Genomic DNA, 24,550 nt, shown 5'->3' on the forward strand with positions numbered 1-24,550 from the left:
ACACGCCCCTGTTTATTTGTTGATTTCGGACATTTTTTAATTAATTAGATTTCCAGAAAACATTTGCCTTTGCTCCCTGAGAAATTTGTGTAGAACTTGTTTAAATTGTTCCAAATGCTTGTAAGATGCCCCTGTGGAGCAAAGAGTTTGTTCTGTAAAAGATGATAATGTGTTCATAGGACTTTATGGGTTAAAAAAGTTATGCCTATCGTTTTCTTGAGGCTGGACATACACGTGTGTGCGTAAATGTGCTAAAAAACCCACCAAGCATCACTTAAACTCAGCATGTCCGTTCAACCAGCAGCCTGTCAGCGCGTAACGGCCCGGGAGTGTGTTTCTTTAAGAATGTAAGGTGGGTGAGCCCCTTTTCCTGACGCACGCCTGGTATGCAAACATAAATTTAGCAGCAACGTGTTCGCTGGGGGAACAAAATATCTGGAAGCGACGTTGAAGTGTCATGTCGTCTCCGGCCGTTCTTGGCTGACTTTTGACTTCTTGTCCGTGTGTGTAGACCGGAGCCGGGGGGAGGTGGGTGGGCTGGAGCGCAGAGGAGAGCAGACCTCAGTGGTGACTGGATAGACCGGGACAGACGAGCAGAGAGCGGGCAAATACAAGTGTCGCTGTTCAATTTCAAACTACATTGACTTCTCCAGCGTCAGAGATGACAGGGGACTGCTCGTGGACGTCTCGGCTGCTTTTTCTTGCTGTTTTTGTGAAGGTAAGCTGCAGCGTATAAATACACTTTTTGATCCAGTCAATGAACACACGCGAGGAAGGCGCGTCATTTAGTTTGAGAAAGGTGCGTTTGAGGAACTGACGCACTGTTAAGCCGCTGTTATTTTACCTAAATACCTATTCTATAACTAAATAGGCTACTTATACTGAACTTGTCGAAACAGCCACCCATTGCTCTTTATTCACCCTTTCTCTGTTATGAAATGGAAAAGGGTCATCATTATAAAACAATGAGTTTATTCTGGTCGTAGGGTATAATAAACATCATTTATCAAACCTTACAGATTTGCAAATAACACTATATTAGATTGTGTCACAACATATCAGGAAACTGACAAACATGAATTGAAAATAGGATTTCGTTAGATCCATGTGTGTAAATAAAGTTGGGCGTGTGTTCAATTTCTGCCTCTGAAAACCGTTATGATGAAGCCAAAGATGAGGAACAGTACATCTGATGAAACACAACAACAAACAGTAATAAACAAGGCCCATGAAAAATCACAGACAGTTCAATACTCTGTAAGTATGTGATAAATTAGATTTACAATATGTTGCAGGTAAATTCGATGTGTAGGCTTAATGTTACATAACTTCCCTCTACCTTGAAATTTCAAATCTGGAATTTAAAAGAGGACAGGTCATCACCCGAAAGGTCAAAACTTATCAGTCCTGCATTGAACAAACCTCTAAAAATCAGTTCACTCAGCTTACTGGAATACTTTGACATGTTATCTCCTTAAAGGTCTGTCCTGCATCATTCATGCAGGCCCTCCCGAGTTGTGTAAAAGCTGACACATGCTTCACAGCGGCACAAGAAGAGCTGAGCATGAGTTTTAAAGTGGAACACAAAGCAGTTGTTTGGCCTGCAGACGGATTCCAGGTCTCACACAGAGGGGCGGGATGCCGCTGTCATCGTGTTGTAAATGACCACGACAGGTGCTAATAGCGGTTCAAGGTGATTTGGACTTTGAAAACATCCCGGCCCCCAAGTAGCTCAGCTGAAAATGTCCGCGCTGTAATCATAGGATGTGTGTGTCAGCGAAGTGCAGGAGGCTTTGCAACTCTTTCCAGGCCACTATCCAAATGCTGGACTGAACACTGTGCTGTTTCAATATTAGGAAGAAAATCATGAAACGTCACATTAATGTGCTAACTATGCATTTGAGCATCAGTGTGAAACTCACTGATTTTTGTTTTTCATGATTTTCTTAAGACAAGTCCTTTTAAATTTGGATAAGTCTGTAATTTCTAGATGTTTGTAACATGATCTTGGTACTCTGTAAGTTTTTTTTGACTAAAGTGCATCATAAATGACCACACTGTGCCCCAGCATTGACTTCTGTGTGGTGGTATTTTGATTGTTCAGTGTCTCTGTCAAATAGGGAGACTTAACAATGACTCGGTAGGTTTATTTTTGCAGTTGGCACATGACGAGCTTACCCATCTGTGCAAGCGTGAGTCAGCGCTGGACATTTAACTGTTCACACACACCAAGAATGACCCAGGGCTCTGCTTCAGAGACCAGGCATCAACAAGTGCTCCTGTCCGGGGGTCTCTGCTATGCACTGACCTTTTCTTTTCATCCCGCTCTCTTGGGGTCAATGTCTCTGCATTTCTCTTCATCTAAAGAATGGGACTCTATATTTGTGACTATGGCTTTTGAAAGCTGTGTGTGATTTGCGTGTGTGGGCCAAATGGCCTGTGGCTCCGACCCTAAATGGAATAAACCTTCCTTTGTGGGTGACATAAAGACATACGTCAAGTGATTCTTGGAGGGTCTAGTTGCTCTCACTCTATTCCCTAGATCTGGGCAACAAAGGGGAACCTTCCAGAAACCTTTTTTTTCCCTTTTGTTTTGCTAAGGGATTTGAAGGTAGTGGTAAGCACAGGAGGATGTGCCCTTAAAAGACATTGATGCAGCTACTGGAGAACCAAGGCTAGTGCCCGCAAATAATGATTTGGCACCTGCTAGAGCGACAGAGCAAGGCAAATCCTTTTTGAATGCTTTTGGCTCTATTTGCCTAACATTGCATTTGCCTTATGTGCCTTTTTTAAGCTCCTTTGAGAACATTTAAGCTTGCTTGTAAGCAGACAGTTTTTTAATGTTGCATTTTTTAATGCAAAGAGACATAAAAAGTGAAACATTTAACTGTTAATAAGAGAGCAGGATCTAATTTCATTATGGAATAGTGACAGGAAAGGCCCTTTTTAAATTCTTAAATTCTGGGCTGTTCTTGCTGTTGCACGAAATGATCTCTTTACAGGAAGTGCAGAAAACATCTACATTCACACATTTTGACCTGCTTTCTAGTTTATGTTAGTTAATATAAAGATGCAAGGATAATTTTATGTGAGCCGATGTAAAGATACAGGGCTAGTTTAGGTTAGCTGATGTAAGAATACAAGGCTATTTCAAGTTAGCATCTGTAAATAGACTTGTATTGGCTAACTTAAAGACTCAAAACAGGTTTACATTAGCTGACAGAAATATACAGAGCTAGTTCATATCGGTTAATGTGAACTTTTTAACAATGACGGCTGACTACAATGTCACATAAAACGCATTTGCACAAGTGGGAAGTGTCTTTTTTTTTCAGATTCAGCTGAATGTACAAGATTAAACCTTCATATATCATTCCTGCAAGCCAAACACAGTAAACTGTACCGAGGATATTTGTCTTTGTATGGCTTAAATTACTCTAATTTTGGCAATAACTGGTAAACAACTTGTAAACAACCAAAGTTTCTGACATAAGATGGCTTTACATAAGCAGCTCGATGCTGACAGTGTATGGCTGCCACAGTCACATTACCACATGCCTTCCCTCTAATTCCTCAGCTGGAATTCAAAAGGAAATTAGCCTGAAAAGCAAAAGATTTTGGTGTTTATTCAAGGAAATGGCCCTTCTCAGAGTCTTACCGAGCTGAGTGCATTGAAGTCGTCAGGATGGGGAAGCTTTGGGGTCTAATGGCAGGATTAAGTGGGGTCACGGCGTGCAAATGGTCCCAAGTGACCGCCCCGTCAACAACAACATCTCTTGTTCTTCAAGCACACTCCTGGACCTGATTGCTCCGTTAAAAAGACCAGAAACTATTCAATTAGCTTTCATGTGATGTATGCCTTTGTTGTGGCACAAGTGGAATGGGAAGTGAATTGATTTTGAGAGGGATTGGTCCCACTTGAGGAGTAAAGGAAAGGGCTTCAGAGAACATCTGGCCAGTGATGGATGGATTGAGCTAGTTTTTGGAGTGCATTAACATAGGCGGGTGTTTTCAGTTATGCTGTAAAAGCCTTCATAGTCATCATATTGTTCCCATCTGGGCTTAATCTTTGACTGAGACTCGGGGTTGCTTAGTGTGAAAGTGCTAAAGAGTATATACTCTATGTAACTCTAAAACTAAGGCCAGAATTCACTGGTACTCATCTTTGAAAAGTTTGCCAACATACCCACAAACTCTTTCACTTTCGTCCAGTGCTCATTGTGTTCCTGGCGCGGCAGCACTGTTTCCGATGGATTCAACTCAGGTGTATGTGGATGCTGCTCGTCCAGTCCTGCAATTCTAAACCTCAGGCATTCATCCCAATTGAGTGGCGCCAAAGGAAGCAGCTTCACTACATTCTCAGTGTGCCACCAAAGGAAAAATCCTGCAGACCTGAACATGAACTGGCAGCCTCGGTTTGACGTTGAGTCCCAAAGAAACTTCAGATTCAACCGTATTTGTAGTAAACAATTAGCTAGGCTTGGATGTAGTGCTCATCTCCAATTTGTATTTTTCTTTAACAATCCAGTACAAAGACGCTAATGTGGAAATATGGCAAAATGCACTATCGGAAGTTTGACAAAACTTTCCTGACCTAAGAAGAAATTTAAAGTAGACTTAGCTATTAGTTCTGGATGATGAGCTTGATTCTTGTTTATGTTTTTTGTCTAACATTTATTTAGCCTATCTCAACAATCCTTGTGACGACAGGCCCATTGCTCCCAGTGAAATGCTTCTTTCTTAAAGACTGGAACCTAATTTTTACTTAAATAAATCAGTTTTCAATTAGCGAAATGTTCATATTTACTTCTGCATGCTAAATATTAAGATGGGTGATTAGCTTAGTGCAAAGACTGGAAACATCGGGGAAAACACTTTCCTGGCTCCTTCTAGTTTTTTTTTCCACTTAAATGTCTTGTTTGTATGAAACAAACCAGACATACTGTGTTGAAAATGGAGATTTAGGGGGCTTAAGTCAGTAGCTATTTGGTGGTTTCATCCTTGAACAGAGCCAAGCTAGCTGTTTCACTCTTCTTCTATTCGGTTTGCTAAGCTTAGCTAACACCCCCTGCTTTAAATCTATTGCATACATAGATGAACATGCTATCAAGTCAGGTTAGGATTATCTCCCAAATTGACCCTTAACCACCAGGATTTGATTAACATACCAAACTGTGTGAAAATGTGTTAAAGATGTGGAACAGAGAATTGAGCTTTTACCATTTCCCGTTCAAAATCTTGGAACTTAACAGTGTTGGCCTTTTGATCAGTCGATGCCATGTTTTAATAACATGCAGTGACTGACTGCTCAAAGCAGCCTGTGCCATTAAATGGCATTTATCGCTTGAGTCATGTTGCAGTATCATGCGAAAATGTATTAAAAGGGAATGTTGTTCAGTCCTCTATATCAAAAAGCTTAATGAGCTTTTGTGGTTTTAATGGAGATTACAGGGAATGGGACATATTTAATTTGACACACACTCTGCAAAAGTTAGATAATCTGTCAAGCTGCTGTCAAGCATTGATACAGAGCTTCCAGCAGATGGCAACATTATAGCAGAGGGACTTTTTGTGTCCAGTTAAGCCGAGCTGTTGGCCTCTAAAGCTCCCACGCCCATTACAGATAGTCAGCTCTATTGTGATTTTGCAGGTGGCTGCCCTCCGTCCCCTCTCTGCTTCCTCTGGAGCCCCTCGTGAATCTATTTCTTCCTTTTTCATGAGGTTTATTTGTCATAGCCTTAGAGCTTGAAAGGCGAGCCTCTGGCATCCTGTTCCTCTGATGAAACATGTTGGGCTCCATATGCAGCGGGGCTACGTCCCCCTCCATCAGCGTGATTGAGCATTGTTGTTTTATCCTGTTGTGTGTTCCTGGATGCCGGCTTTTAAACTACATTTGCAGCAGCCGGGGCCCTCCGTGCATCATCTGGCTTGCACATTTTTTTTTTTTTTTTACACACAGCCAATCACAGATGCACCAGATCCTTGCAGTCGAGCTGCTCTGCTTCTGCTTGAGCACATTTGCTAGATCTGTCTGGTTTGTTCCGTTCTGCCCCGGCCTTGACCTCAGATCTGTCCCAGGGTGGGATTGCAGCGGGAGTGTCAGGGAGTGGTGCTAACGAGAGGGGAGAAGAAGCATCGGGCCCCTTCTGTGACGCCTAATTAGAGGGGAAGGCAGGTAGGCTGGTGTGTGTAATGTAACAGTGCTAGGGAGGATCGTCAGGAGAGAGAGGAAGAAGCCAGGTTAGGCACTACAGAGAGAAGGGAAGAAAGACGGAGGAGGAAAGGATAATAGAAGCAAAAAGGTCAAGAATGCTGCAGAGAGAGGAACAGGATTGGCGACATGTGCAGAAAAACGATACCAAAAACATTTCATGACAATTTTCAAGATATTGATGTGTGGATATGAAAAGATTGACATGCAGATGAAAGATTTTTTCCAGATGTAGCATGTGAAAAACAATCAAACTGAATAAGATTAGTCATAGACAGGTATTTAAAAAAAGGAAGAGTAAGATATTCATGGAGTGTTCTTGATGTGAGCACGAAGACACAAATATTTATGTAAAAATGGGAAAAGAGAGCAATATTGATTGATTGAAATCATGCACAGGGAGCACATTTCAAAGCAGGAGTAACAAAGAAACAAGCCTCCGCAATAACTAAAACATAAATATTCAACTATAGCCTCTTGGAGAAAAGGGAGATGCAGTAATGCCAAATCGGCTGACTGGTTGACAGGCATGAAAAACAAATACAAGTCCAGTTATCGCTCGCTCGTTTGGAAAAGGGAAAAAAAAAAAGGAGGGTTGCACATGAGTGTGAGAAAGGTCACATGTGAGGGGAACACAAGGACGGACAGCTAAATCCAGTGGAAACATGATTGACTGAGGGTCTGCGGGGCTGGCGTGTGACAGGGTCTCCATGGCTGGCTGCAGCAAATGTTTGCAAGGCTAATGATGCTTTCTCACATCTGCTTCCCCAGCCAATGGCCACATGTGCTTTGAGTAAACGCCGAGGCCTCCATGACTTAACATTGGAGGCCCTGTTACAAATGATGTGCTATTAGGATTACTTCACGTACGCCCACAGAAGCAGAATGATGAGCATGTAATTGTGCGTTCATGAAAAAAAAGGACGCGTGGATCCTTGTGCGTACTTTCATTTTAATCTGGTCCGTCTGCATGTCCAGACTTGCATAGAAAAGAGCAGTTGTGGAAGAAACATTACATCTTATGCCTTATTGAATAAACAGTATCCACACTCATAAAAGTCTGTTGAAAGTTTGAATTTGTCATGCTTTTTATGGCTGATACGTAATGAGCAAAGGCCATGTATGCACAAGTGATTCTTAGAAGCAATGAAGGCACATAATCTCTGTGCATGCAGAAAACAATAGCCAGTGCATGCATGTTGTGTAAGCCATTTGATCATTATCTCAGTTGGATGACATTGTTGGTTTGAAAGCTTAGAATAGTATTTCCACATCTTGGGAAATACCTTGATGTTCTGTCATTCCTTATATTTAATCTGAAACGCGAGCCTTGGTATGGCTGATACTGAGAACCAATTTAAAAACCTGTGCAGCTATAAAAAATAGAGGCCCAGTTGCCCTGTACCGTGTTTAAGCACGATTGCAAGATCCTCAGGCAGGGACCTCCTCACAGTTCCCACCTCAAACTTAAAAACCTAAGGAGACTGCGCGGTTGCTGTCGGGACTCCTCAGTTGAGGAACGACCTTCCTGAGGATCTCAGACAAGCTACAAGTTGTAAGTTAAACTTGCCTACATTGGAACTACTGTACCTCGGCTGGTGCAACACCTTCAATGTTAGCAGTGCGTAAACTTCCCCCTAAATAAGACATTACATTCAAACTAGGTAACTATTGAACTTACGCAGAGCTGTTGCAACCCAGTGCAGGTTTGCCATAGTAAAAATTCCCCCTTAGTTTATTTGAGTTTTACACTTCCTTCACAGTTGTAGCTTAAAATATACAAAGTGGAAGGGTCCTTGACAGCCCCTCATAAGCATCATATTAAGATTTGTCATATATTGGATCATTTTTTTGTATGCGTAGGAATATTTTTGTCGGCCAATATGCATCTTAATTTATTATACACTTAGTTAAATGTATAACAATGTGTCATTTAACGTACTTAGAATAGAACTATAATGTGATATTAAGTAGTAAAAACAAATGGATACCCAAAGTCCAAAATTGTGTGTGTGTGTGTGTGTGTGTGTGTGTGTGTGTGTGTGTGTGTGTGTGTGTGTGTGTGTGTGTGTGTGTGTGTGTGTGTGTGTGTGTGTGTGTGTGTGTGTGTGTGTGTGTGGTGCTCGAGAACACAAGGTGATCTCAGGAGATCTATAACGGCACAAGTAAAAATGTGTGGAATTTGTTATAAAGACACAATGTTTACTCTGTGCTATTTTTAACTTGCGTTTTTTTTGTTTTATGACCTGGCACCATGACTCTGGAGCAGAAACTAAGAGCGACCTTTACTGTGAACTTTGAATAACCTTTTATTTGAATATTTATGCTCACAAAAGGCATGCTCAGGCTTGTTACTTGCAGTGATTGAAGGCTGACCTCCTAAAATAATTAAGACAAATGCCTCCACGGGTCACTGTTGTTTTGGCTGATAGTCTTTGTCTCACTGTAGTGCTGCATTCAAAGTGCCACTGTGGAATTCCGTCCCAGCATACCTCTGTGCGATGACATCATCCACCCTGTTGTCTTGCTCTGATCTCACATAGGGAGGGGACATGCACTGTGGGCAAAAATGCAGCCTTGTATGAAAGCAGCTTGTAAGAATCTGTGTAGTCTGAATCCTCTCAGCACCCACTCCTCCTCCTCACCCCCCCCCCCCCCCCCCCCCTCCCCATCTCCCTGATGACAGGTATGCAGCTTGAAAAGTATTTGGCGTCCATGACCTGGAAAAGTGCACATTTGACATTGAGCATGTCACTCATTCTTCATTACTCCTCCCTCACATCAGCACGACCTAATGCTTTTTCAAAATAAGGCAGTTTTCTGTGTGTTATCAGTACAGTTTCTTCTCTCATCTCGGTGTGATTTGCTTCATAGCTGGAATAGTTTGGATTGTGGTGACCAGGTGGCCTGTGAAGCCACCTAGTGTGTATGAAAGATACTGGGGACTCGGCTCGGCACGACAGATCCTAACATATGCGCGTTCAGATCATTTAAGCTCAATGCTGAAAGACGGATGTGCTGACGGACAGACACACAGGCAGACGGTCTGCAGACAAGCTGAGAGCAGCGTGCAGGGAAGGTGAAAGCAACTCGTGCTTGTCTTTCACCATGTAAGCTGTTCTTGTTACAGTTATGGACACATTCTCTCAACACTCAACATGTACATCAGAGTGTCGTCTGTCAATACAAGATGCACAAAAGGCCTTGCTGAAATGAACTGGCCATAGCTAAAGAAACAAGGTACCTTTACCTTACTGGACAGTTACAGTTTACTTTAGAGGTTAAGGTATAAAACAAGTTTATACATTATGATGCACTTTATACATAGTCTTAAAGCACGAGTTGTAAAGCATCATTTTCCTCCTTACTTTCTGTGATCCCAGATGTACTGTATGTTATTATCACATGAGTCAAGTCCCCAGTCTGGTAACTGTTGAAATGATGAATTGCTGCCATGTAGGTATATGGCTAATTAAGGTGGTGGTGGGGGGGTGGGGGGGGGGGGGGTTGGGATCTTATGGCTTTTTTTAGATAGGACAGTGGATAGTGCCAGAAACCAGGGAATGAGAGAATAGGGAATGACATGAGGTGAAGGAGGTCTGAGTTGAACTGGGCCGCCTGTTTCAAGGATAACATTCTCTGTACATGGGGTAACTGGACTAACCACTAAGGGAGACACTTTCTGAATTTGATAGGATGTTTAAACAAACAAACAATGGCAAACTGTATAACTTACAACTTTTTTTTTTTTTTTTAGGGCATCAATTCTGATAAAGGTAAAATGATGAAAGATGTTTGTGTGAGTCAAGTGCAAAGCTGACGTTGACTGACAACAGGGCGCAGCAGGAATGCACCCGGTTCCAGTACTGTTCAGGATGGGTATAAACTGCTCCATCATCGCATGAGAGAGTAATCATTACGGGCAAATCGTTACATGATCAGAGCAAACCTCCCGTCTGTGCCAAATATGCACAACCTTAAAACAAAAAATGTTTTTAAGCTCTGAACCTTGTGGAGCTCAGTGGCTTACTTTGTTCATCAACATGTACAAACTGAGATCGATCTCATGAATAGGATTTAAACAAAGTTAAGCCAACAGTGGTTCCTGTAATGCCAAGTAGTTGTTCTGTTCTGTGTAATATGATGTGATGCTCCATTGTGTCCGGACAAGCAGAGTGAGAAGTCCTCTGTCTGAAGCGGTTCATTTTTAACTTAAACCAGTGCAGTCTCAGTGCTAACTTTAACCAGTGCAATCTAGATCCCACTGATGTACGACTTCTATGTCTAATTTATGCGTGGAGTAGTCTTTAAGAAATAATCCTGGCTGTGTTTTCCTTATTCAGGTGACATAACCGTTCATTGACTCTTGGCAACTTTGAGTCCCCTTTCTTTGAACTGCCACAAAGACTCATGATACTGCAGAGACATGTCAAATATTCAGACAAATACCCAGCTCATGTGTCCAGAAGAGGTGGCATAAAACCTTCTTTAAACAAAATTGGTATTGTAACTGGAATAAATCTGTAAAAAGTCGCAAGTTAATTTTTTCCACTGAGCACGATATATCTCTCAGAAGCCAAATTCTCGACAGTTGGTCGATCAATCAGTGCAGCATTTTGTCTGAGCACATTATAGTTCCACCTTAATGTAACTGGCAACGAGCCTTTTTGGAGTAACAGCTGTGGAATTTATTGCGTTTGCCCAAAGCTAACAAAATGCCAGTCTCTCACCTCATGAGATGATGCTCACTCGCCCCGTGTTAATATTACATTATGTGGCTGTAATTGTCGTGGCTTAATCTATGCTGACAACAAATATTTTTGCAGGGGGAATATTTTCCTTTAAACCAGACTGAGCTTGTAGACCACTAAATTATACAGCAGATGGAGAATTGGGCAACGCTAAGAAAACATTTAGGTTTACAGACCACTGTAATATTGGGACACAGCTACCCAAGTGTTGCAGTATAATAGGGAGGAGCTGTTCTTTTAAGTAGTTAAGCAGCTTAAAAGGTGAAGGAATAAAAATTATGTATTGCAGAGGTATAAAGTTAATGTTTGTATGCAGTGCCAGCTGTTAAGTAAGTGGATATGCTGTGTGTGCAGGTGTGTCAGGCATATACAGAGGATGTAGGTTCATTTTCAACAATGTGTGCCAATGTGTGTCTCACTTGTCTGCTTTAAATCTGTGCATCCATGCATGTCTGTAATGCAACCTTAGGTGAGTCTTGCTCCGACTTGCCACTATCTTTCAAGCCATTCTTAGAGAAAATATGAGAGTGTGAACTTACATGGCTATCTTTTCATTATTCAGACTTTTTCTTTGTATCTTCTTGACATGTTTGATTAATGCCTGCCTTTGTTTGTGCTGATTAAGAAAGCCCAGAAAAGCAGCATAAAGATTTGGTTACATCATAAATCCCTGTTTCATTTCCTCGAGTTAGTCTTTGTGCACTCCTAGCAGTTTAATCATAGCTCCACACGCTGGCCTTTGCATGCCCACTGGCTGACTCAATTGGCTCCTGCTGAGCCCAGCTCCTGGGCTTGGGGGTTCATCCACAGCCTCTCCCTTTTCCTGGCTCTAACCCCCTTCAGCTTCCAGGTTTCCTGCTTCTCACAGGTTACATTTTTAGAAGGAACAGAGAGGGAGAGTCATGACTGATGCATGCACGTGCATAGGCCATGGTGTGCGTGCACGCCCTGCAGGGACCCCACCCTTTAGGTCAGCTCTTCCTCTGCAGCTTGGTGCAGAGTGAAACTGTCAATTAGAGCCACGGAGTGCAAGAGGATTTCCACCAACACAGCACAAGGGAAAGACAGAGAAATAGAAACATGGTCCTAGTTTGCCTAGCAGTACGCACATTTATATATTGAGTGAGAGTGGGAAGCATTTATGATTTTTGTTTTACACTGGGCCTTCATGTTTGTGCAATCATTTATGCACAATAACTAACCAAACAATATATTTTAGAGTGGGAGCCATCCACCTATATGCATTAAGTTAGTCAAAGGCAAAGTTTCCAACTGCTGTGTTAAATTTAGAAGTACATTTCCCTGCGTCTGTGTTATGATCCAGAGCAATGGATGGATTGCTTTTCTTTCCGCTGTACTAATCCAGGTTGTTGTAGAGGCTAGGCCACTAAGTTTCTGGATTAAACTGTGCAAATGAACCCACAAATCACAAACACAAATGCAAAGGGCAGCAGAACTCCCATGAATGTTGGATCTTGTGACTGCCAATCAGAGTCTGACACGGCAAAGGACAAAGGTTACAGTGCTAAAACTGTGGAATCAAGCTATGCAATTCAAGGACTTTTACTTAAGATATAATGAGGCCAGCTCGGGTCCTGGACCTTCACCTAACTTGCATGCCCCAGTTATCTGGATGACGCAAGTGAATCTGGGCAGATCCACCACTTGTGTCTCATTAATATCAGGCACACCCAACTGTTGTCATAATGTTGCTGTGAGCTGTTGGCCTTTTCTGCTTCCATCCTCTCTTACTTCATCAGTACTTTGTCAGCTGTGTTGGTAATTTATCTTTCCCATGAGTAAAAACTGAAAGACAATGTTAAAAAAAAACAAAAAAAAACAGTGTCTATTTATGAAGTCAGTCAACTGTATTTGTATAATGTGAGTGAGAGCAGTTCTGAGGTCTGCTTAATTATAGTTTATAAAATATAAATAATATAGCAATAGAATCCCACGGCGTGAAGTGCCAGACTCTCCACAATTTATTTATTATCCTTTCATTAAATAGAAAGCACTCATTACTATTAAAATATTGAGCTCTTGATCCAAGAGAATGTCACCAGAATGAGTTTTAAATGAGGCCTCAAGCTGTAAATGGCGTCTTAATATGACAGTTGTTGATTGAAAAGAACAGAATAGAAGCAGAATATGCTGCAAAAGACATCAAGTAAAATGTAGGCAGAGCCAACGCTTTGGAAAATTGACGTTTCTGCGGATACAAAGATGAGCCGAGTCAAAACAAAACAAAGCACAGATGCTAAGTTGCCTTTTGTGTTGTACTATCTCTGTTGTAAAGCTAAACCTACATTTAGACTTATAGTTAAGTTACTTGCTATAGAAAAAGTTTAGCTATAATATTGTTCATCCAACACCTTCAGCTGGTTCAGACAGTGGCTGCTTGCCTCCTAAAAGGCAAAAAAAAAAGAGGGACCACATTAACCCTGTGCTGCTTTTCCTCCACCGGCTTCCTGTTCCTGTTGAATTCAAAATGTTGTTGTTTGCTTTTAAAACAGCAAATAGATTGGCACCGCCTTATTAAAGTGAACTGCTCCAGCCAGAGCACTAAGGTCCACCAATCAGCTGCTCATGGATGTGCCCAAAACAAGGCTTAGAACCAGGGGGATCAAGCTTTTGCATTTGCTTCCCTAAACTTTTGGAACAGCTTCCAACTCTGAATAAGATCTGCTCCCACTATCGAACATTTTAACATTTTTAATCATCTGAAAGCTTTTTGCTAATTGCCATTAGATAACAAAAGCAGAAGAAAACATGAGTGTCAGGCGTCACAACTCAAAAGCAATGAAACACATTTGCCCCCTCCATCACCAATACACTGTAGGTGGTTTCACTGCTGTCACTCACAACACTCTCCACCGGTCCAGCACATGTCTTCACTTTGCTGTCCTTTCTGTGACCCATAATTCCCTTCTTCCTGCCCACCTAACTCTTAAAGATTAACAGAGTGCTCACTACCTGTCCACCTGCTAGAGGCATCATATTTACAGACACCAGGGTAATCTCTGGGGTCCAGTTGGTTTTCTAATCTTCGGAAACAAAAAAAGAGAGCCAGGCCAAGGGCAGGCTGTTCAGTTTCCAAGGGGATCAGTAATTGAAACTGCCATTGTTCAGCTTGGGAGGCCACCAGTATCAGAATTAACTGTGCCAAATGCAACTTATTTGGATATTGTCAATTCTCGGCTTTACTGAGATACTACATTGTCTACTTGGATAAAGCCGGAGATAAATGGCAGTAAGGTCAAGAAGAAGAAGAAACACAAGTCAGACTGGCTTGCGTACTGATTTGTGTCAATCAAGGTTGCCTAGAGGTAGTGCCCTTGTTGCAGTGCAGTCAGGGGTGTTTGGTAGCAGCACCAGATTGCTATAATGCATTTTAAGCTTTCATTGGTTTCACCTGACATTGAGAAACACACTCAGGATCTCTCAATGTCACCTGTATATCTTTGAAACCCGCAGAATGTGAAGCCCTCTCTGTTACACACGTCAACAACAATGGCAGGGCTGCTCGGAACCACATCTTGAAGGTTTTGGTTTCAGAAGCAATTTTCGGAGCTATCAGATCGAAACTCAAGACGCCTGAACAAGTCAATTCTGTCAGGAGTCACTGAGAGGGGTGTGCACCTTTTTTTTTTAAAAGCCACTTTCTTAATGTAGAAAAAATAGTTACCCTTTCATGGGCAGACAATCTCAATCACAATGGGTTTGAGGATGCCACTATTGGGTTTTAGCATCTCAAATGTCTCTTGTGCTTCAAGAACTATGTCTTCAACTCTTAGGTTGTCTGTACCAAAGCTTTTCAGGTTGTAAGGTGGCCTGAATGTCTTTGATAAGAAGTGTGGTATTATATTTCCATAAGTAGATGACTGTTCATGCTGCTGTGTAATACTATTCCATTCAATAAGAAGCTCTACTATCTTTTCAGTCATTGTGTGTTGGCTTAGACCTAATGGACCCTCTGATCTTTTGTTTTTGGGGTCTGGTAGCTACATCTCCTTAATGGACATTCATACTTTACGGCATGAACTGGAGATTTTTCTACTTCTGACTGTGCTTAAGAAATGGGGTTAAACCAAATGATTTATGAGATATCCCCCCTGTCTTTGTGTGTGTTAGCACTGTAAGTCGAGCATGATAGAGAGAGTGCGGAGTGTGCAGATGCACCGCACATTCATGTCATATCTGTTCCTCCTGACAATAAACCTCAGTTCAGGGCCTCAGCTTTGGCAGATTTTAGTGCTGCTGAGAGAGCGTCCAACTACTTGGATTGTCTTAGGTTTCATACCACCAGGGGTTTGTGCTTCACTTTGAAAGAAATACATATCTTGCAAAAACTGAAGCCACAGCCGGCAAGTTTTTAAAGTCGTTTCGCTCATCTGAAAGGGTGAAACTTACCTGCCTGAGCCAGCTAGCCTGTCAAGTTTGGCCCATTCATGAGGAACTGCTGTCATTCTCTGGCAAGGCATCAATGCTGTCATATGATCAGCGCAGTTCTGTCTCCTCCACAGGTTTTTTTTTTTTGGTGAAAAAGTATTTCTTTGCAGGACATGATAACAAAAACTGCCACCAACCAAAGCTAGATTCAGAGTTATTATGCAGCTCTCTCCAATGTTTAGAATTTGGACTGCCGTACCAATTCTAAACGCTACGTGTCAGTTACATGTTGCTCCTCTAACCTGCATGAATCTCAGAACCCATTGGCTATTTTCTGAGACGATTTCCTCCATGGTCAGTGATGGCCATCTTTTCTCGGCTTCCAGTGTAGCGAGTGGTTAGGGATAAAGGACTTCTGGCCAAGACTTCCTTTTCTGTGCATTGCCTTAGTTGACACAGACTGTTTGGCAATTTGAGGGGCTAGACTGGAGTTTGAGAGATTGCATCTGAGAGCTGATTGTTAGCTGCACTTGCATACAGATATCTGTTCGGAGAAGTTAATGAAAGCCAAATGTTTGTGATGGGTTCCCAAGATTGCATTAGGATGGAATACGTTCTGCCCCTTTGCTCAGAACAAAAGAACAACACTTCTGTTACCAAAATCTCGCTCTGCACCTACAGATTCAGCATTTGCAAAGAGATTTCATCAGCCTGAATAAATACAAATAATTTGCTTTGCTTTCTGAAAACAACTTCATATTCCAAAAGAAAGGTATTTGTAAGGTTGTAAGGTATTGTGTGCCGTACATGGACAGGAAGAGTAAACTATATCTAGTCTTCTTTTCAGTTAATGAGTGCCTATTGGATGATATGACCATATTGTGATTGAAAGCAAGGATTGTCTTATTCATATTATTACGTTGCCAGAAGATCACAAGAGCCAGGTCAATCTGCCCCAGAGTTGGGATAAGACAAAAAAAAAAAATGTATTTACTCCCCACAGCTGAATTTGTGTTATGTCAGTAGATGCTTCTGTCAGTGTTCTCTGTATTTGGCTATCTTGTTTCTGAAAAGGAAGGGCAGTGAGAGGAGTTCAGGGATTCTTGCATTTTACTTGTGCCCTGCAGTGCCAAACCCTGCTCCCTACTGAGATGACCCTGGGCACATGCTCCAGCTGTGCAAACATAGGCCCATAGCTGAGCACACATTGGAGTTCGGGCTGAGCCAAATCCAATTATTAGCCTTGCCTTGATTTTTTTATTTTTTTTTGTGTGTTTCATTTCAGTAGCGCATATTCAGCTACCTTCAGTACATATGATCTGCGCTGCCAGGTTGAACAAGGCTGACAAACGCACCACTGTATCTCCTCTGTCTTCTATATTTCCCTCATATGAACATTCACCTGCTTGTCAGCGTAATTTTCCAGCCCTTTGCTCATTTTTCTTCGCAGAACTCTGGCTTGACAGCAGGTATCCATTTGGTTTGAAAGGGAACCACCAAAGTCAACACAGAGGGGATGCAAGCCACTCAATCGTTGGCTTGTCGGCATAAACAGCAGGCAAAACCGGGGTCAGGAGGGAACAGCCCATAAGAAAACCGCCAGAAATGTTATGTCCAATGACCTGTGCTAACCTACGCCTAACAGGATAATTCCACTTCATTCGAATTTGATCTTGTTTTTTGATGTTTTTTTTGTCAGTTACCTACTACTTGACTACAAGGCCACATACTTAAAAGTCAAACCTTTAAGTCCCTTTTCAGTGACTACATTTAAGGCCAAACACTTAAATCAAGTCAAACATTCAGGCTAAGCTGAGTACACAGACGAACAGCACTTAATTCGACAATTTATTTGGAATGGAAACTGTCGCTCTGACTGCACCACTGTTTCAACAAGTTAAGAGGTATCTCAACTTGTTTGGGAGAGAATTGCTTCGATGTTTTGGTTGAGATCAACACAGTAACACCCTGAGTACCACATCTTTCTAGATCCGTTGAACCTCCATGCCGCAGTATATTTGAACTGACCGTGTCAGAGAGAAGGACAAGCTACTTTTGGCTCTGCTTCTGCTTTGGAGCTAAATGATTTTCCTAAGATAACAGAGGGGTTGTCAGCTGGGCCCACAGGGAGCCATAATGCAAAAACAAACATTATATGCTGCCTCGAACTTTTGCTCTAGGTCCATATAGGAATGACCTGCTATGCTTGGAATATTATAAACAAACTGAAGTTTCTGGAATGCACACACACACACACACACACGTGTATGCAAGCAAAAAAACAGTGAACAACACAAAATGAAAAGAACGCAACACAAAAACATCTCTGCAAACCTATAGGTGTAGAACTACAATGAGAGTAAACACTACATGATTAACATAGACAGACTTATATACACACAGGACGTAAAGTTAGAGAAACAGGGACCCCTGTTGTGGACTCACACATGGTGTCAGATAAATCTTCCATGGCGTGTTAAAGAGTTCAAATGGCGCCTCCAATCTGTCTCTTTAATACAAAGGGAATGTGGAGGATGAAGTGTGCCAACTCGCACCCGCTCACCCACCCGGTCTCCGCCCCCCCCTTCAAATGCCACTTTGGCTGTCTCCCAGATGTCAAGGACGTCATTCGTCAAACCTCTCCCTCTCGCCGGCAATTACACAAGTATGACAGGGATGTTTGAATCATTTCCCCGACGTGCTAACGTTGTTGCACGTTGGAGGAGTCGGTCTCTATTTTTGGCTTCAACTTCAATGGACATAAAACACTTGTTTTTTGAATTCCTATTATGCTGAGATGTTTTCTTTGGAGTAATGTAGTTTTTAAATAGTAATCTAAATTGTAGAGGGTTGTTGTCTGTCAATCTTCTGGGATAATTGCACCCGCTGGAATCTCCTCTTATTGACAAGACAATGGATAGATAAAATTAAGCTGTCAAATGATATGTCATGGTAGACCAGTTGAGACTATATTGTTGCCTATGGTCTTTTTGTTTGCATCCGAGCTTTAGCTCTCAGGGGTGATTGTCACATTTAGAGAACCCTAGACAAATCACCAGGTTTCCCCAGCTCGTCTGTCAGAGCCACGCTGAATATGTGGTTTGTTTGGCTGTAGGAAAATGTTGAGTTAAGTGGGGATGTCTGGGAGCGTCTGCCAGACGGAGACTCAGGCCTTTTTAGAATTAAATCATGTGATTTTCAGCCTTTTTTTCTTGCACAGAAGGACAGTTTTGGAGTGACTCTTCATAAAAGCATAGCATTTACCTGACAAGACGCCTATAAGTAAGTTGCTCTAAATGCATCTGTATATAGAGACTGATACCGACTAAATGCAGATGTTGGTGAAATTTCTCATGATGAATATATATTACAATAGACAAATCTTTATCAAATGGAGAACAAAATTACCTTGTCAAAGTTCTGTTTTTAAAATGGTTTATTGAGATAAAAGATGATTTTTAATTGTGCTACCCTCCAGCGGTTAAAGTCCCGACACAGGCCAAAGTATGGACGTTGGTGTGGTTCCTGGAGAGGTGCCAAGTTACTTCCCCGAGTACTGCTGAGGTGCCCTTGAGCGAGTCACAGACACCCAACACCCAACAGCTCTGTCGCTTTCCCTGTGTAGCAGCCCCAACTGTGACATCACTCTATTAATGCATGTCCACAGGTCCTCTTTGTTTGTGTATGTATTTCAGGCCTATGTGTGCAGGTAGCATGTCTCCAAATAACAGAGTGTAAACTAGAATCTGGGATTAATTAAGTATGTCAAATTCAAATTTGAAAAAAAAAAGTTAAAAGTTTTTATCATATGTTTCAATGGTGTGTCCTATTGGGAAAAACTGTCAAATTCAGGACTTGTGAGAATTTTCCCAAATGTTCTGAAATATTGGTGTAAAGTTTAACCAATCCATTTTGGGATGTTGACATTAAAAATGCAACTACACCAGTCCATGTAGCTCTGGATTGGTAAGAATGTAAAACAAACCGTCGATGGCCTGATTCAGAAGTTATGGAAACAGTTAACTGAAGTTTAAGTGCCTTTTCTGCATACTGTGCTCAGATGGGCATGCAAGGAAACAGTATTTTGTCTCTTGGACAAGAATGAACACAAGGGTGTTAATCTACTTTTTTTTTTTTAGTTCCATTAAGTCAATTTGTACCAGATAGTATTGCATTGTACCACATCAAATTGTTCTATATTTTTAATGAATCATCCATGATATAGATCAAAGCTTATGTATTGTGATCAGATATGCCTTCTTGTAAAAGAGACATGCACACACCTATATCATTCATAAACGGTTCTACTTCATAAATCTCAGTCCCCATGGAAGTGACTACACATGAACAAGCAAAATCTCCATTCTTAGAGCAAATCATTCACTCAGTGACACGGACATATCATACATTTAGCTGCAGACGCTCTTTTACTGTAACTTTCATTCTTCCCAGGTTCCCAAGAATGTCTTCATTAAATGTACCTATATCTAAGAACAATCATCCCTTTCAATGGCATATTGAGGGAAGAAAATGCTTCATGTAACAAACATAATTATAGGTTTACCAGCCTCAATGATGTGGTCATGTATCATTCTGAGACTGTGGAGTCTCACCTAACCCTCTTGGCCATACTTGATGATTAGGGTTTCTTTAACTTGTAAACATGCTTCAGAGCTACATGTAAAGCATTTGTTTTAATCAATTTAAGGACATACCCATGGCTGGAGTTCCTGACAGATAATTGGATGTTGCCACTATCAGACACACATTGTTAAGAAACAAGTAATTGAAAGTAGCTCTGAGAAACTGCCAGAAAACTCAGTTTACTGGTTACATTCAAAATTCTTTGCAACATGTGCAAAGTGTGCAGCTGGCTTCTAGTAATGCAAAGCACGATTGATGAATGGAGTATGGGTTATGAAGCGGAGGCCTGAGTGGTTATAGATGCCATGCTACAAGCAGGGGCAGCATTTTATTATTTCCCTTGCTGCCAGCCAGATGAGATCAGGGCTTGAGAATGCCACAGAATATGGAAATTAAGATTGCTTGATGGTCAGGCAACTCCACAAATGAGGGGCTTAATTTGGGAGCAGGAATGCAGCAACGATTTGGCCGTAACCGCAGACTGTGCTCTGGAGAGGACCGGGGCTTTCATGGCGCATGTTGATGTGGACAAAAACAGTTTGGGGAACTTGACGGAACAAATTTGTTGGCTATCGCTGTGGTATGAGAATGGGATCTTCGCATATTACAGTTTTTCTCTGGATCTCTCGTTCTAGTAATAGATTCCTTTGGAAAACCTCACTTAACACCACTGTTGTTGTATCTGTTTGGCACCTCAGTGATGTGTGGTTAAAATCCGGCCAACAGCCTTCTTGGTTTGTTTTTTTTGTCTATTCAAAAAATACATGGATTACTGGATTGGTCTTCTGGGAGGTCTGGCATCGACAGCTTTGCACGCATTTCATGGAGGGATCCATGTTTGGGAGATTGCCACTGTCAATTCTACAGAGGCTTACAATGGCATGTTTTATTGAATAAATGGATACAACTGGAGAAATTGCCAGATTTGAGAGTGCTACTTGATTTTTTTTTGTTGCCAGAAACAGCCAGACTCACCAAAACATGAAATTTGTCAGCCCAGAGAAAAGAACATTTTTGAACAGAAACTTATTTCTAACACTTTAGCAGTTTAATAAAATGATCAAAGATTGTTTGAGATATTTTAGACTCTGTACAAATACAAATTATGGACTTATCCATGTGTATTACTGCAGATGCCCAATAAATGAAGCAACATTTCCATTAAGATACAGTTTTTAAAGACTTATACAGCCAAATGTAAGCACAAGCTCCCAGGTCAGTACGAACTTCCAAATCATCAAAAGAGCCGGTTGCCTAATCTCTTAACTTGTACTCCTACCTATTCTTGATGAGACATTTGTTTTGGACTGAAAAGTGCAGTTTGGTTTACAAAAATGCTGCTCCTTAATAAACAGATTATGACACTTAATGTCATATCACAATATAAAAAGACTGAATTGAAAACACGGTGCAGAATCTGGAAATTAGCCAACAATGTTGAACTCCACTGCTGTAATAAATACAATGACTAAAAGGTTGAATGGAAAGTAAAAAGAGAACTTTTGGGCCTCCTCTAAAGATCCTCATATACTCATATAAACTGCACTCATCAATCATCCATTGACAGTCACCTTTATGTGTGAAATCCCCCCCCCCCCCCCCCCCCGATGTTTTGAATCATCCGTGCAGCAGCACACATGTACTGAACAGTGAACTCGTTGGCCTGCTACTTGTGGAACATTGTGTTGTAATTGTGCCACCCAGCTGTCAATTTTAATCCTTCTGTGAATGGATGTGATGTAGAAGGACAGATGTTTGTATACGTGTGGTGTGTGTGTGTGTGTGTGTGTGTGAAGGACATGGTCATGACTGGTACGCTGAAATTGAAATCCGCTGCTTCGTCATGGCTCTCTTGAACACACCACAACATCATCCATCTTTGTAGGTTTGTGTCTGTCAGAGCGAGCGGTCTTGTGTTCGCACACTCCCCGTCGCACACAGCTTCATTACTGATAGAAGGCAGCGGTCACAGTTAGCTTAGCACCGCTTAAGAGAGCTTAGAGATGGGCCAATCAATCGATCCCTGTAATGAAAAACTGTGAGGGAGAGCTGTCACACAGCTGCTGCAGACTCCAGTCCGTCCATGTCTGATGGTTGGACTGCTGCCACTGTTGTGGTAATGCTATAGAATGCAGCGTTTACTTTCGCTATGCAGTTGGATACAGTGTGTCTTGGGTTAGATATTGGGCTGAACCCAGGTGTTTCACACTAAGTTAAGATGTTTTCTATTCACACAACACATGTTTTAAAACTGTGTTCCCCAAAAAACGGTACAGTCTTAATCTCTGTAATTTTGTTGATCGATACTGAAGCTAAAAATCACTACAGATCTTCAGTCATATTTTTAATTAAATTTTAACAAAAATCTATTGTTCTTGCTGTGGTACTAAAACAGGTATTGATACTTTTTTCATTTTCCACTAGTAACGCATCGAAGTTAAATGTAGAGTCAGAAACTTTTTCTGAAGTAATGCCGCTCTATCATCAGTTATCGGCATCCATACATGTGTGGTGGCGGTGTCTGTGTCTGCACACAGCAAATGTCATTAACCACATGTAGAGCACCTGCAGTAGACCTCCCTGTCCAGTTGCTGGTGGGTGTGCATAATGACTCTGATCTCAAGTACATGATATCGTTGTCTAGCTGGTTTTATTTTCATAGCATTTGGCATGCAGGCTATATACTGTAGCTACATTGCTATCGAACGCCTCTGTCGCTATCCAGGTGTCGACAGCACATTGAAGAGTTATGGACTGGAGGTGTTGTAGCGCATCTGTGACCACTATAGGTCACGGTGCTTAAGCCGCCTTTCATGTGCAGTAGGACTGAATGCTGCAGGATTTATTCCCAGTGAGGTGGGTCCTTGCAGGGAATCCCAGATTCAGAGAGTCTTGCCGAACTCTCATCACTTCAAATATTTCCTGATTTATAAAACTATCCCAGAGACAAAAAAGCAAAAAAAAAAAAAAACAACTGTACTTCCTCTCCTAAATGCTTTCAAACTTAGTTTGCAGCCATGATGGGTTCATAACACCTCATTCCCCTCCCCCTTCTTTTAATTGACAACATTTTTAAGCTCTTATTTTTGGGAGTTTATTGATGTATCCGGTCACTCCTCTTTGGTCATTAGTACAGATGAGGAGATGATGGAGGATTTTGAGAAACTGGCTGTCTCACACTCTGTAAATGTGATTCAGTCATGATTGTCCACCCTTGCTTGGTTGAGTTTTACACTCTTACATAACTCTCCTGCCTGCATTACACGCTGGAATCGGCTGTAAAAAAAAAAAAAAAAAAAAAAAAAAAAGGAGCCAAGCCCATCAATCATGTGCAGGGGCCTTGGTGAGAGAAAACAAGTGGCTTTTATGTCTTTTTAGTGGGTGTGATGGAAGATGCAAACTGGGTGGATGTGTTAAAGCAGAGCTGTTATGTCAGTGCTGACTCCGGCCGAGCTCTCTCAGCTGCTTCTTTTCCTTCACTTATTGGACAGAGGTCTTGGCCCAATGATGCTGGACCACAGGGGAATCGTGAAAGGAATTTGATGACTCAGTCCCAAATCTTTTTTTTCAGTGTTTTTTCGGTAATCACAATCTGCTACTGCATGTTCTCTATCGACAGTAATGTGTACACTTTGAAAGGCTTTTAGGCTTTCTTCTCTGATGTCCATGATAAAAAGCGTCTTCAAGCTTTCAGTTCTTGCAGTGTCACTATGCTACATTTAAACTGCTGCAGAAGGAGCTAGCATGTTTCAGCAAACGACAACCTACAATGTCCGGATGTATCGTTCCCTCCCTGAGAACATCATGCTGCCTTTACTAGAGTCAACATGGGATTGTAACGTGTGACTGTCAGTGTCTTCCTGCTACTACAACTGAATATACTATGGGCCTAGTGTCAGAAGTGAAGGTCACGTGTTAGGCTGTTTTTGTGCTTTGCTGTCTTTAAGAGGCATTTCTTAAACCTTATAACTTCAATTGAACATATTCAACAGAGATTCCTTACCCAAATCTGCTGTCAGTCATTCATAGTCTTATTTTGAAGATGCATTTAAGTTGCACACTACCTCGAGTAACTGTGGTCCTCAAGCAGATACATGTTTTATATGTTTGAATGCTTGTCACTAATTAGCATTGTTTGGTTGTGGTTAGCCAGGAAACGGTAGCACTTTCCAGGCGCGATGTTTACATCCCTGTAATGGGGGAACGAAGTGATCCCCCCCCCCCCCCCCCCCTCTGCACTGTCTTCGGAGGTTGATGTAACAGATGTGTTACAGGGGTGAGCGGGGTGTGTAGCGCTGTTTGTGTGTGCATGTCTGACTGTGTGCGTGTCTGGCATCTGCTGTGCCGTGCTCCTTGCACTTCCTTTGTTTTGCTCAGAATAGAGGTGTGTGATAATAAGACGATCTGAGATCCTGAAGGATTAGAATGTGTTGACGATCCGCCAAAGCAGAGAGGTCGTAGTATCGGGCTACAGTGTGCAATCTCATGCAATTCTATGCTCCTACACTAACTCAGAGGCTCAAACATGTTTCATTAGCGTGAACAACACCCTGCC

The 24,550-nt window shown here is 41.8% G+C and overlaps 1 protein-coding gene across 4 annotated transcripts in view; it reads left to right on the top strand.

Annotated features, from left to right (window-relative positions):
- The first annotated feature begins 370 nt into the window (after positions 1-370).
- Positions 371-24,550, top strand: part of adamtsl3 (ADAMTS-like 3) — a 91,827-nt gene continuing 67,647 nt past the window's right edge. For 2 of the 4 annotated variants that reach the window (XM_065950645.1, XM_020630431.3), the window contains exon 1: positions 374-718. In XM_065950645.1, the coding sequence (XP_065806717.1) occupies positions 662-718 (57 nt within the window). In that variant the 5' untranslated portion in view covers positions 374-661. Of the gene's footprint in view, positions 719-24,550 lie in introns of all 4 variants that reach the window. The other 2 variants (XM_065950646.1, XM_065950648.1) reach the window with 2 other exon arrangements.

This window comes from Labrus bergylta, chromosome 22, assembly GCF_963930695.1.
Source record: "Labrus bergylta chromosome 22, fLabBer1.1, whole genome shotgun sequence".
NCBI lineage: Eukaryota > Metazoa > Chordata > Actinopteri > Labriformes > Labridae > Labrus > Labrus bergylta.